Here is a 15,177-nt window from a genome sequence, read left to right as displayed (position 1 = left end):
TTTTGGTCCATATCGGTCATATATACCACCGTTCATAAATGAGTTACAGTTGATAAAAATTTATACACATCAAAGGAGTCAGATTGAACAGACATTTGCATAGAGTCTCAATCTGATCAACTAATAAAGTGATTCAAAAGTGTCCAACAATTGCCAAATAACGGCTCCAAATATGCAAGAATTGTGACGTGGATAGCTCCAACGAAACAGAACCAAAACCAACTTGCAGTTCCTTTTTAATCGCTGGTTGTGTCTTGAAACAATTTTTACCAAGAAAACAGCAGCCAATTTCAACAACAAGTTGCTCAACTGGTGTCAATTGATCAAACGATGGCCTCTAAATAAAACCGTTTCGTGCTAACTTCTCCCCTACTAAAATAGAAAAAAGGGGTAAATAATTGCTGCGAAGATATGAAACTATTTTGTTCGCCATGGCATGAGTTAATGAATGTCTTTCCGGACATCCAGCCAGAGAAATAAACCAAGACATTAAAGAACGACCACTGAAACAGTTATAATGATATAGGAGTCTAAATGCTTCTACCGACTCCCCTCTCAAACCTTGTTTATAGTACGTGTGTGCTACATGTGTCACCCGATACCTGGGTATAGTTAGTACATTCTTTAGTACGCGGTAGTCTTGTTATGTATTAGGCCTCGATAATCAGTTTCATTGTATTAATCTTAATTAAATTTTAATGTGACCTTGTGGGTATGGTTCTCTTTTGATAGACATAAAAAGCTGCACCTTAGGTCATGACAAATTGGTTACATGTCCGCTTGACCTCAAAAATGTCTGCCATGTCTTTAGTGGCCCGTGATTCTTCCTCCTATCCTTGCTAAATTAGTTCCCCGCGTGATATCTATAATTATGTGGTCGGCAATCACTTTCATGTGGGGCACCATTTCTACATATAGAGTTTTAATAGGTATTTGGACAAAACGTACATCGACTAGTCCACAGTGTGTTGTGTTGTGGACCCAGCTCTGGCTGGCAAGAGTTGTCACTTCGAAATTGAAACACTCCATCAGCAGAAAACTCCAGTGATGATCCCACTTCAGGTGAAATTAGCAACTGTTTGGAGGGAAACTGTAAACAATAACAACTCTGCTAAACAAATATTATGTGCACACGACAAGGTGATGCACGCCTTGATGTTAGGGCTCGTGCTCGAGGGGGGGGGGGGGGGCAAAAGTCTTGGTTGTTCTGTTTTGTAAAGTCAAACTTTGCCAATCATAGTCTTTGGCTGCACGGAGCCCTTATGGCACCATGATGTGCAGGGATGGAGATGGGGGTCTTGTCTGGGGGGGGGGGGGTCAACCTCTGTAAACGAACCAAGTTCCTTTATATTTTATCTCCCCCACACCCTCATTTTCCTCGCCCCACCTACACTTTCGTCCTCCATAACCCATTCATTTCCTGATTTCCATTCCTCCAACCTATTTCCATTGAAGTTATTTATTTAAGTTGATTTTATTGAAGAAGTCAGAAGTGGTTGACATTCACTTTCAATATTATTTATAGTAAGGGATTTCCCGTTTTTAACCACAACTTGGGTGCCAATGGCGCGAATTATGATGTATTTATAGAGGTTGATTTGCTACCATGGTTGCGACTTTCAGAAATACAAATATTAATGAAAAGTTGTCTTGGTATGCAAGACTTAGGCCGAAGAGCATAAACATTTCTGGCGTATCCTAGGGTCCAAAAAGGATCTTTGAAACTTGCTCGACTCAGACTGGGGAATTTTTGATTTCATAGGGGGAACTTAGACATTTGACACTTAGCACATTTAAACTCACAATCACAAAAGCATCACAATCACAAAAGATCCAACTGATTTTTAATCTGGCTCTAGAAGTGAAGACTGATTTGAGAGTTCTCCTGAGAAGGATGCTTGCGTGGGATGCCTAGTCACGACAGATGGGCTAGCCTTACTGGCAGAATTGAAAGTCTTCATTTCAAAAAATGTATTTTAATAGGCGTCTAGTTATCGTTGGATCAATATAGTATCTTTCCGCATTAGTTCTGAAAGAAGTAAGTCCTCCTCTAGGTGAAACTTTAAAGCACCACTAAAACACACATTAACTTAGGATTAGTTGCAAGGCCTGGTATGCCCTTGCTACCTTAAGTTTTATAGGAACGTGAAGTTATCCCCCCACCAGTGTCAGTAGACACACACACACACATAAGTCCAAAGTTAGCCAACACAGGTTAGGGTTCTTTCAGTCGCGCTCGAAAAACAAAAGGCAACAAAATAAACATCACATTTATCTAAGTTTGTAATAATTTCACTAATTAGTGAAAAGGTTTAACTCTATACAACTTATTTATGAAGCATCATACTTCACTGTTTAGTGATTGCAACTAGCAAAAACATAGCAAACAAACATTAAGCAAAAAACATTAGCTAAGCACAATAAGCAACAGCCTCATTTAAATAATAGGTTTTAACATAACAAAAGATAGAATAGGGCTGTTACAAGGAAACATGGTGCAGTAACAGTGCAGTATAAACTTTGTAAAATAAGAAAAGTCTTCTAAAACAATCAATATGCCAAACAAGTCCAAAGCATTATCAGCAGCAAAGAACAGCCTAAAGCAACATCTTCAGTTGAAAGTGATAAAGTGGAACGCTGTAAAAGACATAGTAACGAATGTCTAAGCATACTACTGAAACTTTGGAACTCTTGAGGTCTTAAAAAGAGCAGTTAGACAGAAGTTGCAATGAACTCATGAAGCTACAGCTGACAGGTGAAGAGTTGATGACAACACTTGCTAACGAATCTGCCGAAAGAAACATAACCATGCTGAAATGCAAACAGAGAGCAAAAGCACACAGAACTGATGCAAGTGACACTGAATCCGTTTTTAACACATCAGCAGCGCCTTCCCCTAATCTATTAAGAAAACAGTACCCTTTACGCAATAGAGCAATGAAACATCATTTCGCAAGCCGCAACAATCAGGAAAGTAACAACGCTGACTCGTCCGAATCAGACGACCCTGATAATTCTCAACCCGTTCTGAACATTGAAGAGAGAGGAAGGAACCGGGAATTTCTCACAGGGGCACTGAGAACAGATGAATGATCGAGAGAAGAGAACAATGTTCAGGGACAGAGCCGACATGAGGATAAGGACAGCAGAGCAGGGCATTTGCAACAAACATGTTCTTTTCAATAACCAAGCTAATAACCAAGCTGCTCCGACCATGAGCCATAGGTACACACAGCTAATCAATCAACTACCAGTGAACAATTTAGGCGGACCTGATGGACACAATAATAACGGCTATAACAACAACCTATACAATGGCTTTCCGAGTTCTCCACCAGTTTGGATGCAACACCAGGCACTGACGATACAGAACACAATGAGTTTGCCCAAGATATCAATTGATAATTTCGCAGGTGATCCTCTGAAATAGCACCAATGGTTCAGCTTCTTCAAAGCAACCATTCACAACAACAGTGGCCTCTCAGACGCCCAAAATGACATACCTCGAAAACTCTCTAACACATAAAGCAAGAGATTGCATAAGTCGATACTCCTACAATGGGGACTACTACCTTGAAGCCGCCGCTGAGCTGACCAGAAAGTTTGGCAAACCACAGCACATTGTCGCTGCATACCTGGATCAATTGGAGAAGTGGGCGAAACCCAGACTGGACGAACCAAACACTTTTGTGAGCTTTTCATCTTTCTTGAGGAAACTGGTACAAACATTCAGGCTTCACAACTTTGAAGCTGATTTGAAGTCTTCAGCTGTCTTGAGAATGGCCAGAGACAAACTTAACCCTAACATGATAATCAGATGAAATCAACACACAAGAAGCCAATGCTTGCTGCAACCTAACCTTACACACTTTGATGATTGGATTGACTTCTACGCAGAGGCGTGCGAAGACATCTCCCCACAACGGAACCAGAGAACCAGAGTGAACACTTTTTCTAGAAGGGGGCCACCAGTTGTGTCATGTCAACTCTGCTCACAAAACCACAACCTCGGTCGTTGTCCCGAATACTTAGAAAAGTCAGTGTATGACCGACAGGGTTGTGTGAGGAGGTTCAATCTCTGCCCTAACTGTCTAAGATCTCACGAAAAGGGTCTCTGCAAATCAAAAACGAGGTGCCTCGTTGACAGATGCAATGGCTTCCATCACTCAACACTCCATAGGACTGATGCAAGGCATCAGCAACAAAATGCTCAACCAAGTGGGAACTGGAATCAAAGCTCACAAAACAATACCTTCAGAAACCAAACAAACCAAAACCAGTGAAACTATAGACATAACTTTAATAATGAAAACCAAAGGCAGCAAACGAGTACAAACTACAACCAACAGAATGGAAACATGAACAGACAAAGTGCATCTAACAGCAGCACTTCACACAGGGGCAACTGGAACAAAAGTGGTTTTCACCCTCAGCCGATGAACGCGCAGAACAACGTCAACAGACAGCAGAGTAACAATCAACGCACTGTAGCCCAACAGCAGGCAACTACTCAGCAACAAAACTACACTTGCAGCAACCAACAGGAAACTTCATGGATCAGACAGCAGATACAATTGCAGGCGAAACCAGTAGTAATTTTCAACAGAGATCTTTGCATTGAAACCTACGCTTTGTTAGACAGTGACAGTGACAACACTCAATTAACACAGAAGGTTGCTGATGCACTTCAAGTTCAAGAACCTAAAGACATAACCCTACCACTAGCTTCACTTCACGGAGAGCACTCAGTTAAAACAGCAGATGTCATGATCGGCATTGGAGCTTTGTGCAGCAGTTGTCCTGTGATCAGAATCCCTGTGTACGCATTAGCAATTGAGGAGTTTTGAATGCCCAGAGTTCAAATTGAAATGTTGAATGAGATCTGCAGAGACAACTCTCACCTCCAGAACATAAGTTTTCCAACAACCAGAGACAACCGGATCGGAATTCTGATTGGAGCAGATGCATTCACAGCAACGGTTCGCAGACAGTTCACAACAGGACCCACTGGCACCCTATACGGAGTCAACACTCTGCTTGGCTGGACACTGACAGGGCCCATTCCTCAGAGGTACACACAGAAGACGGTCGGACATTCAAACAGCACAAGCATAACACTTTTCAATCAGGAGACGACAAGACGATCCAGATGAAGATCTTCTCCAACTCTTCTGGACAATTGAAGGAGTGAACTTCAACCAGTGTTCTTCAAAGGAACAGTCTGCAGATGACAAAGAAGCTCTGTCCATCCTCAACGATACCATAAAACACATTGGTGACAGATACCAGATTGGACTTCCATGGAAGAAAGACATCACACTCCCTAACAACTACTTCATGGCCAAAGTCCAGTGGCACGCTCTGCAGCAGAGACCGGAGAGGGACAAAAACTTGAGAGACCGATAAGAGGAAACAATCAAAAACGACTTGGATAAAAACTACATCACAACTGCAGACCCCAGTTGCAGACACTGTGTCTGGTACCTTCCCCATCACCCAGTGATCAGCAAACAGAAACCAGACAAAATTCGCAGAGTCACAAATGCTGCTTCCAAATATAAGGGTACCTCACTCAATGATACATTGCTGACAGGGCCGGATCTACTCTGCAACTTGCATGGCCTTCTTCTCCGCTTCAGACAGTACTCAGTGGCAATTACAGCTGACATCGAGGCAATGTTCCAGCAGATTGACATCCAACAACAAGACCAGGACTATCTCCGTTTTCTGTGGACAGAGAATGGCAAAGAGAAGATCTTCAAATACAATCGACTCATTTTTGGAGCCACATGCTCACCTTCTTGTGCGATTTTTGTTCTGCAGCAGTGTGCAAAGGACAAAAAACAAGAGCATCCAGAGGCGCACACATCAATCATGCAGCAGTTCTACATGGATAATTTCATGCAGACCTACTCTTCTGAAGGGGAGGCCCGCAGAAGTGCAGAGGAGATCAAAACTGTTTTACATACAGGAGGATTCAATCTGAGGAAGTTCATGAGCAACAAACCAGCCGCATTAGAAAACCTACTGGAAGAGGACAAGGCAGAAGTGAAAGCCCAAAGAATCCTTGGCCAGACGTGGGACCCCAAGACTGACAAATTGATGTTTGCAAAACCAAAGTTTCTGTACACAGGACAACAGAGCCACTAAAACAGAGCCACACAGGACAACAGAGCCACACAGGACACCACCACTAAAACACACATTAACTTAGGATTAGTTGCAAGGCCTGGTATGCCCTTGCTACCTTAAGTTTTATAGGAACGTGAAGTTATCCCCCCACCAGTGTCAGTAGACACACACACACATATGTCCAAAGTTAGCCACCACAGGTTAGGGTTCTTTCAGTCGCGCTCGAAAAACAAAAGGCAACCAAATAATTATCACATTTATCTAAGTTTGTAATAATTTCACTAATTAGTGAAAAGGTTTAACTCTATACAACTTATTAATGAAGCATCATACTTCACTGATTAGTGATTGCAACAAGCAATAACATAGCAAACAAACATTAAGCAAAAAAACATTAGCTAAGCACAAAATGCAACAGCCTCATTTAAATAATAGGTTTTAAAATAACAAAACATAGAATAGGGCTGTTACAAGGAAACATGGTGCAGAAACAGTGCAGTATAAACTTTGTAAAATAAGAAAAGTCTTCTGAAACAATCAATATGCCAAACAAGTCCAAAGCATTATCAGCAGCAAAGAACAGCCTAAAGCAACAACTTCAGTTGAAAGTGATAAAGTGGAACGCTGTAAAAGCAATAGTAACGAATGTCTAAGCATACTACGTGAAACTTTGGAACTCTTGAGGTCTCAAAAAGAGCAGTTAGACAGAAGTTGCAATGAACTCATGAAGCTACAGCTGACAGGTGAAGAGTTGATGACAACACTTGCTAACGAATCTGCCGAAAGAAACATAACCATGCTGAAATGCAAACAGAGAGCAAAAGCACACAGAACTGATGCAAGTGACACTGAATCCGTTATTAACACATCAGCAGCGCCTTCCCCTAATCTATTAAGAAAACAGTACCTTTTACGCAATTGAGCAATGAAACATCATTTCGCAAGCCGCAACAATCAGGAAAGTAACAACGCTGACTCGTCCGAATCAGACGACCCTGATAATTCTCAACCCGTTCTGAACATTGAAGAGAGAGGAAGGAACCGGGAATTTCTCACAGGGGCACTGAGAACAGATGAATGATCGAGAAAAGAGAACAATGTTCAGGGACAGAGCCGACATGAGGATATGGACAGCAGAGCAGGGCATTTGCAACAAACATGTTCTTTTCAATAACCAAGCTAATAAACAAGCTGCTCCGACCATGAGCCATAGGTACACACCGCTAATCAATCAACTACCAGTGAACAATTTCAGCGGACCTGATGGACTCAATAATAACGGCTATGACAACAACTTATACAATGGCTTTCCGAGTTCTCCACCAGACTGGATGCAACACCAGGCACTGACGATACAGAACACAATGAGTTTGCCCAAGATATCAATTGATAATTTCGCAAGTGATCCTCTGAAATGGCACCAATGGTTCAGCTTCTTCAAAGCAACCATTCACAACAACAGTGGCCTCTCAGACGCCCAAAATAACATACCTCCAAAACTCTCTAACACATAAAACAAGAGATTGCATAAGTCGATACTCCTAAAATGGGGACTACTACCTTGAAGCCGCCGCTGAGCTGACCAGAAAGTTTGGCAAACCACAGCACATTGTCGCTGCATACCTGGATCAATTGGAGAAGTGGGCGAAACCCAGACTGGACGAACCAAACACTTTTGTGAGCTTTTCATCTTTCTTGAGGAAACTGGTACAAACATTCAGGCTTCACAACTTTGAAGCTGATTTGAAGTCTTCAGCTGTCTTGAGAATGGCCAGAGACAAACTTAACCCTAACATGATAATCAGATGAAATCAACACACAAGAAGCCAATGCTTGCTGCAACCTAACCTTACACACTTTGATGATTGGATTGACTTCTACGCAGAGGCGTGCGAAGACATCTCCCCACAACGGAACCAGAGAACCAGAGTGAACACTTTTTCTAGAAGGGGGCCACCAGTTGTGTCATGTCAACTCTGCTCACAAAACCACAACCTCGGTCGTTGTCCCGAATACTTAGAAAAGTCAGTGTATGACCGACAGGGTTGTGTGAGGAGGTTCAATCTCTGCCCTAACTGTCTAAGATCTCACGAAAAGGGTCTCTGCAAATCAAAAACGAGGTGCCTCGTTGACAGATGCAATGGCTTCCATCACTCAACACTCCATAGGACTGATGCAAGGCATCAGCAACAAAATGCTCAACCAAGTGGGAACTGGAATCAAAGCTCACAAAACAATACCTTCAGAAACCAAACAAACCAAAACCAGTGAAACTATAGACATAACTTTAATAATGAAAACCAAAGGCAGCAAACGAGTACAAACTACAACCAACAGAATGGAAACATGAACAGACAAAGTGCATCTAACAGCAGCACTTCACACAGGGGCAACTGGAACAAAAGTGGTTTTCACCCTCAGCCGATGAACGCGCAGAACAACGTCAACAGACAGCAGAGTAACAATCAACGCACTGTAGCCCAACAGCAGGCAACTACTCAGCAACAAAACTACACTTGCAGCAACCAACAGGAAACTTCATGGATCAGACAGCAGATACAATTGCAGGCGAAACCAGTAGTAATTTTCAACAGAGATCTTTGCATTGAAACCTACGCTTTGTTAGACAGTGACAGTGACAACACTCAATTAACACAGAAGGTTGCTGATGCACTTCAAGTTCAAGAACCTAAAGACATAACCCTACCACTAGCTTCACTTCACGGAGAGCACTCAGTTAAAACAGCAGATGTCATGATCGGCATTGGAGCTTTGTGCAGCAGTTGTCCTGTGATCAGAATCCCTGTGTACGCAACAGCAATTGAGGAGTTTTGAATGCCCAGAGTTCAAATTGAAATGTTGAATGAGACAACCAGAGACAACCGGATCGGAATTCTGATTGGAGCAGATGCATTCACAGCAACGGTTCGCAGACAGTTCACAACAGGACCCACTGGCACCCTATACGGAGTCAACACTCTGCTTGGCTGGACACTGACAGGGCCCATTCCTCAGAGGTACACACAGAAGACGGTCGGACATTCAAACAGCACAAGCATAACACTTTTCAATCAGGAGACGACAAGACGATCCAGATGAAGATCTTCTCCAACTCTTCTGGACAATTGAAGGAGTGAACGTCAACAAGTGTTCTTCAAAGGAACAGTCTGCAGATGACAAAGAAGCTCTGTCCATCCTCAATGACACCATAAAACACATTGGTGACAGATACCAGATTGGACTTCCATGGAAGAAAGACATCACACTCCCTAACAACTACTTCATGGCCAAAGTCCAGTGGCACGCTCTGCAGCAGAGACCGGAGAGGGACAAAAACTTGAGAGACCGATAAGAGGAAACAATCAAAAACGACTTGGATAAAAACTACATCACAACTGCAGACCCCAGTTGCAGACACTGTGTCTGGTACCTTCCCCATCACCCAGTGATCAGCAAACAGAAACCAGACAAAATTCGCAGAGTCACAAATGCTGCTTCCAAATATAAGGGTACCTCACTCAATGATACATTGCTGACAGGGCCGGATCTACTCTGCAACTTGCATGGCCTTCTTCTCCGCTTCAGACAGTACTCAGTGGCAATTACAGCTGACATCGAGGCAATGTTCCAGCAGATTGACATCCAACAACAAGACCAGGACTATCTCCGTTTTCTGTGGACAGAGAATGGCAAAGAGAAGATCTTCAAATACAATCGACTCATTTTTGGAGCCACATGCTCACCTTCTTGTGCGATTTTTGTTCTGCAGCAGTGTGCAAAGGACAAAAAACAAGAGCATCCAGAGGCGCACACATCAATCATGCAGCAGTTCTACATGGATAATTTCATGCAGACCTACTCTTCTGAAGGGGAGGCCCGCAGAAGTGCAGAGGAGATCAAAACTGTTTTACATACAGGAGGATTCAATCTGAGGAAGTTCATGAGCAACAAACCAGCCGCATTAGAAAACCTACTGGAAGAGGACAAGGCAGAAGTGAAAGCCCAAAGAATCCTTGGCCAGACGTGGGACCCCAAGACTAACAAATTGATGTTTGCAAAACCAAAGTTTCTGTACACAGGACAGCAGATGACTCAAAAAAAGGTTCTTTCATTGGCAGCTTCTCTGTTGGACTGATTTCACCCTTTGCCATCAGAATTAGATGCATTCTCCAACGAATCATTAAAGAGAGAAGGAACTGGAATCAACCTGTGTCAGAATGCTACCAGCAAGAACTACAGGAGTGGATGGATGAGCTCGACAGCATGACTTCAACCCAAATTTCTAGATGCTTGATTCCCAACACCAATGAGACCCATCAACTTCACACATTCACTGATGCCTCAATGAGTGCAATTGCTGCCATAGTTTATGTGAGGACAACCAACGCCGATGGATCTTGCACATCACAATATTTGATCAGCAAAACAAAGGTGGCACAGGTCAAGCAGCTGAGCATTCCAAAACTGGAATTGGAAGCTGCAACACTTGGAGCAGAGCTGGCTGGGTTGTGTGAGAGCAAGATGACAACAACAATAATCTCAAAACACTTTTGGACAGATAGATAGCACGGCTACATTTGGATGGATACAATCCAAGCAAAGACAGAAAACGTACCTTGTCAACAGATTGACCAAAATTCACGCGAATTCCAACCCAGACAATTGGAGACATATCCCTGGAAAGATGAATCCCGCTGACCACGGCACGCGAGGCCTCACCCCATCAGACATACCAAATCTGTGGCTTCAACCACCGGACTTTCTAAGCACACCTCAAGTCTCCTGGAATTTTGCAGAGGACAGTGATCCCCACATATACCCTACACAAGCGACACATCTTCAGACGCCGGTCATTGAGGTTGAAAAATTTTCAACATGGAGTCGACTACTCAACTCTACTAGAATGGTGTTCCAGGCAATAAGACGCTTCAAGAAGACAAAACGAATCACCTGGGACCTCCAACACTGACAATTTTGCATCAGATGAGAACGGGGCAAGGAACTATCTCATCAAAACGTCCCAAAACGAATTTTTCTCAGGAACTATTTCTACACTGTTGAAGGGAAGCAATCTCGAGAAAGTAGACAAACTGATGCCCTTCACTACCTTTCTAGATGACATGGGACTCTTGAGGGTGGGAGGAAGACTCAACAAGGCACCTCTAACCTACAGTGCGAAACATCCCCTCGTTCTCCATAGCAGGAGCAGAATTGCAAAGCTGTTGATTGAAAAGGCGCACCATGACTGTGGCCATCAGGGCGTGGAACATGTGAAGGCTCACCTGCAACAGACTTTCCTGTTGATTGGGTTGAGAAAGGCGCTGAGAAGTCTGGGGAAATACTGTTTCATTTGCAGACGATAGAGGGCAGACAATGTGAGACCAAAGATGGCCGACCTGCCTGAATTCAAATTCCCAGATGTAAACAAGCAGTAACCTTCGTCAACACAGGAATGGACATGTTTGGACCATTCTACATTAAAGACAAGAGAAAGGGCACCCAGATGCACTACTTCTGCTTGTTCACGTGCCTGGTCACAAGAGCTGTCCACCTAGAAGTGTGCCATGACCTCTCAACCGATTGTCTTCTCATGATCATTCGCAGATTTGTATCACGACGTGGATACTCTGACCTCATTGTGAGTGACAATGGCAAAAACGTCATTGGATCCAACCAAGCAATGAAGTTGAAGTTCCAGAGAACCTACAAGCCAGACAACGAGTACATCAGACTGCAATTGGCTCAACAGAACATTCAGTGGACTTTCAATCCTCCATTGGCACCACACTTCGGAGGAGTCTGGGAGAGGCTGATACAAACCGCGAAGAGGAGTCTACTAATAGTGCTGGGCAGTCGGAAACTAACACTCTCAGTTTTCCAGACAGTTGTGGAAGAGGCCGAGGCAATTTTGAACTCCAGGCCATTAACTCATGTGGGCTGCAGCATCTCAGATGATGGACCACTTACTCCGAATCACTTCGTTCTTCGCAGACCTCACATATGTTTGAAACCTCTTGTGAACAGCAACCAGCGGTTCTCCACTAAGGATTTCAAGTTGACGCAGACACTACTTGATCACTACTGGAGCACGCTGCTGAAGGAGTATGTTCCTGAGCTCAGCAAGAGAACGAAGTGGCAAAGATCATATGATGAGCTGGATGAAGGTGACATTGTGTGGTTGCTCAAGGATTTTACACACAGAGGCATCTGGCCTCTGGGGAGGATTGTGAAAGCACACAGAGGTTCAGACGGAATAGCCAGGAGCTTCGACATCCAGACGTCTACAGGAATGGTACAGAGACCAGCAGTAACCCTAAGCGTTGTATTCCCGCAATTGTCAATTGCGCCGGAGGGTAACTGAAAGAAGTTCGTTGAAACACACACACACACACAAACACACAAATAAAAAAAACTCAATATCAGAAAGAAAACTTTTTGTGCTTTATTTTATTGTTTACATTTTCATTTCAAATGTTGCTATTTGTTGCCGCGAGTATAAAGGAACCAAGTTCCTTTATATTTTATCTCCCCCCACACACTCATTTTCCTCCCCCCCCACCTACAATTTCGTCCTCCAAAACCCATTCATTTTCTGATTTCCATTCCCCCAACCTATTTCCATTGAAGCTAATTTTTTAAGTTGATTTTATTGAAGAAGTCAGAAGTGGTTGACATTCACTTTCAATATTATTTATAGTAAGGGTTTTCCCGTTCTTAACCACAACTTTTGTGCCAATGGCGCGAATTATGATATATTTATAGAGGTTGATTTGCTGCCATTGTTGCGACTTTCAGAAATACAAATTTTAATGAAAAGTTGTCTTGGTATGCAAGACTTAGGCCGAAGAGCATAAACAACCTCTAAGAACCGCCCTTCACAAGTGAAAGTACAAGTCTCCAAAACAGTTTCTGTGAATCACATATTTGGAGACTAGTGAGCTGAAGGCTCTAAGAGCACTTAGTGCCCGCTGGGCGCTACCTGTTTATCACGTTTTTGAGGACGAAAAGTCAAATGGGTCAAACGAAAAATCGCATAAAAAGACCAACAGGGCTAATATAATTGCTACAAACTTCGTTTGGGAGCAATTAAAAAAGACATCTGTTCTTTGCTGATCAACTCTTCCGTTCGTTTCACGGCCTTCAAGTACAAATATTGATACCATTCGGAAGACTCTACGAACATTTCAGAGAAAAGTTATGGTTGATCATCCGAAATTTGCCATCTAAATGCAGATAAGATAACAACATAGAAACAACACGCAGAAGAGTACAAAAACATTTCTCAGTTTCTGGCGAAGACAATATATGTACAATAATCTTTGAAAAATTATATGACCAAAGTAAATAACCAGGCAATTAATGACTTTAAAATTATTATGATTCCTCATCCGCCTATGAAATTCGTTCTCTCGCAAGAGACAAAAGCTTCTCCAAAACTTTCAGTCGCAAAAGCTTTTTGTAGGGTTGAAGCGATTAACAAAAGCGGTTTCTGAAATCGCGACATGCTTGTGATCTTTACCTATTACATTTTTATTCGTTGAAGCTTGATAGCATTCAAGAGAAGTACAGAAATTTTTGGTTCTGAACGAAGAGAGACTTCAAGACTCTTGCTTTCCAGTTTTCGATTGTGGTCTAGTTGCTTATGTTGCCAATTATTTGATAACATGCCAGCTTGCTGTGCCTATTGCAGTTGTTTTTGAGATATAATTCGGTCATTCTGAGTGCCAGTTTGCGGAATAATTTTTGGATGAAAACTGGTTACACGTAATATTTTTTCAAGTATTTAAACCTTAACTCAATTGATCGTACTCAAATGTGTGCCTTGCGTTTTTGTTGAAAAAACAAAAAATTTAAGCGTAAAAGAGGTACAAACGTGAAGATTTCAAAACCGCTAAGGCAACTTTCTTCATCAATAAGTAAAATTCTGATTAAGTCTCTTAACCTTTTAAGTTTTTAAGCTGTCGAAATTATAATATTTTCAAATGCATTCCTTACAAAACCAAAACTAATTGTAAAATTTAACAAAATTATTTTGAGAAAGAATTATTAGTGGCTAAAAATCTCAGCATATGGCAAGAAAATATTTCAAAATTGGAGATTTGTCAAAAGTTGATACTCTTATTTTTGTTCCCATAGCAAAAACTTGTGAACTTGTCTGTGTGTTCCTGCAAGTTATTATGTGTGTGCATGCTATTCATTGCTATTCATATCAAATAATTCACTTACACGCAGTCGACCTACAAAAAAATCAAGCTAGATGGCCAAGCTTTCAATATTCCTAATCCTCATTTCATGGTCTTTTTGAACAAAAGCAATGTAGTTTTGTTGATTTTTGATTGTTAAAAAATAACAAATAATAGTCCTCATCTGTTGAGCATATTCGCGTCTGAAGTTTTTCGGATAAACAACCTTCTACTTGGTTTTGTTCATTCTTTTCTTCATATTTTTGCGAAACTTCTAACAATTGCACAATCTGTTCCATTATAATGAGCCGTTGCATAATTCTAAATTCGCTGCTTCGCGTAGATGCCACTCGTAAAAACGCATTGTTCATTCAATATATAAATTTACTCGTTCGAAAGTTGAGAAAAATAGACAAATTTAAATCTCAACTGCTCGTCGAGATATTAGTTAATATTATTAATTTATTATTAATTTATTTTCAACAATCGATTCAGTTTTACAAGGGCGTTCCACTGATTGTATGTCTACGTCTTGCGGTAGAATATATCCATTTTTCGACTGGCCAAAATTTGCAAAACCATAAACATGTAAGGCTGTTATAGATCCTAGCCATCAAGTAAACTGGATTTGAAAAATTGCACGTGGTCTGAAAAGTCTTTTGCTTTGCACTCTAATGTTATTTCTTACCTGTAAAACAGCTAAGCTGAGCTGTGAAATACGTTTTCATCAGAAAGATGTAAAGATGCATACTAGCTCCAGAGAGTGAAAATTTAAGGCCAATACGTCTGTTTTTCTGTCAAGACTTTTGCTTTTTTTGAAAAAATATAATGCAAATTAATGAAATAACTTAGTACAATAAGT

At 41.8% G+C, this 15,177-nt stretch overlaps 1 protein-coding gene across 1 annotated transcript in view; it reads right to left on the bottom strand.

Moving 5' to 3' along the window:
• Positions 1 to 15,177, bottom strand: part of LOC142351688 (uncharacterized) — a 34,775-nt gene that overhangs the window by 11,153 nt on the left and 8,445 nt on the right. Inside the window, exon 2 of the mRNA XM_075403828.1 lies at positions 949 to 1,090. Coding sequence (XP_075259943.1) covers positions 949 to 1,090 — 142 coding nt within the window. The remainder of the gene's footprint in view (positions 1 to 948; positions 1,091 to 15,177) is intronic.

The sequence above is a fragment of the Convolutriloba macropyga genome, chromosome 13 (genome assembly GCF_964194025.1).
Source record: "Convolutriloba macropyga chromosome 13, txConMacr16.3, whole genome shotgun sequence".
Classification (NCBI taxonomy): domain Eukaryota; kingdom Metazoa; phylum Xenacoelomorpha; order Acoela; family Convolutidae; genus Convolutriloba; species Convolutriloba macropyga.
The sequence above is the reverse complement of the archived record's forward strand: the minus strand, read 5'-3'. Positions and strand labels throughout refer to the sequence as shown.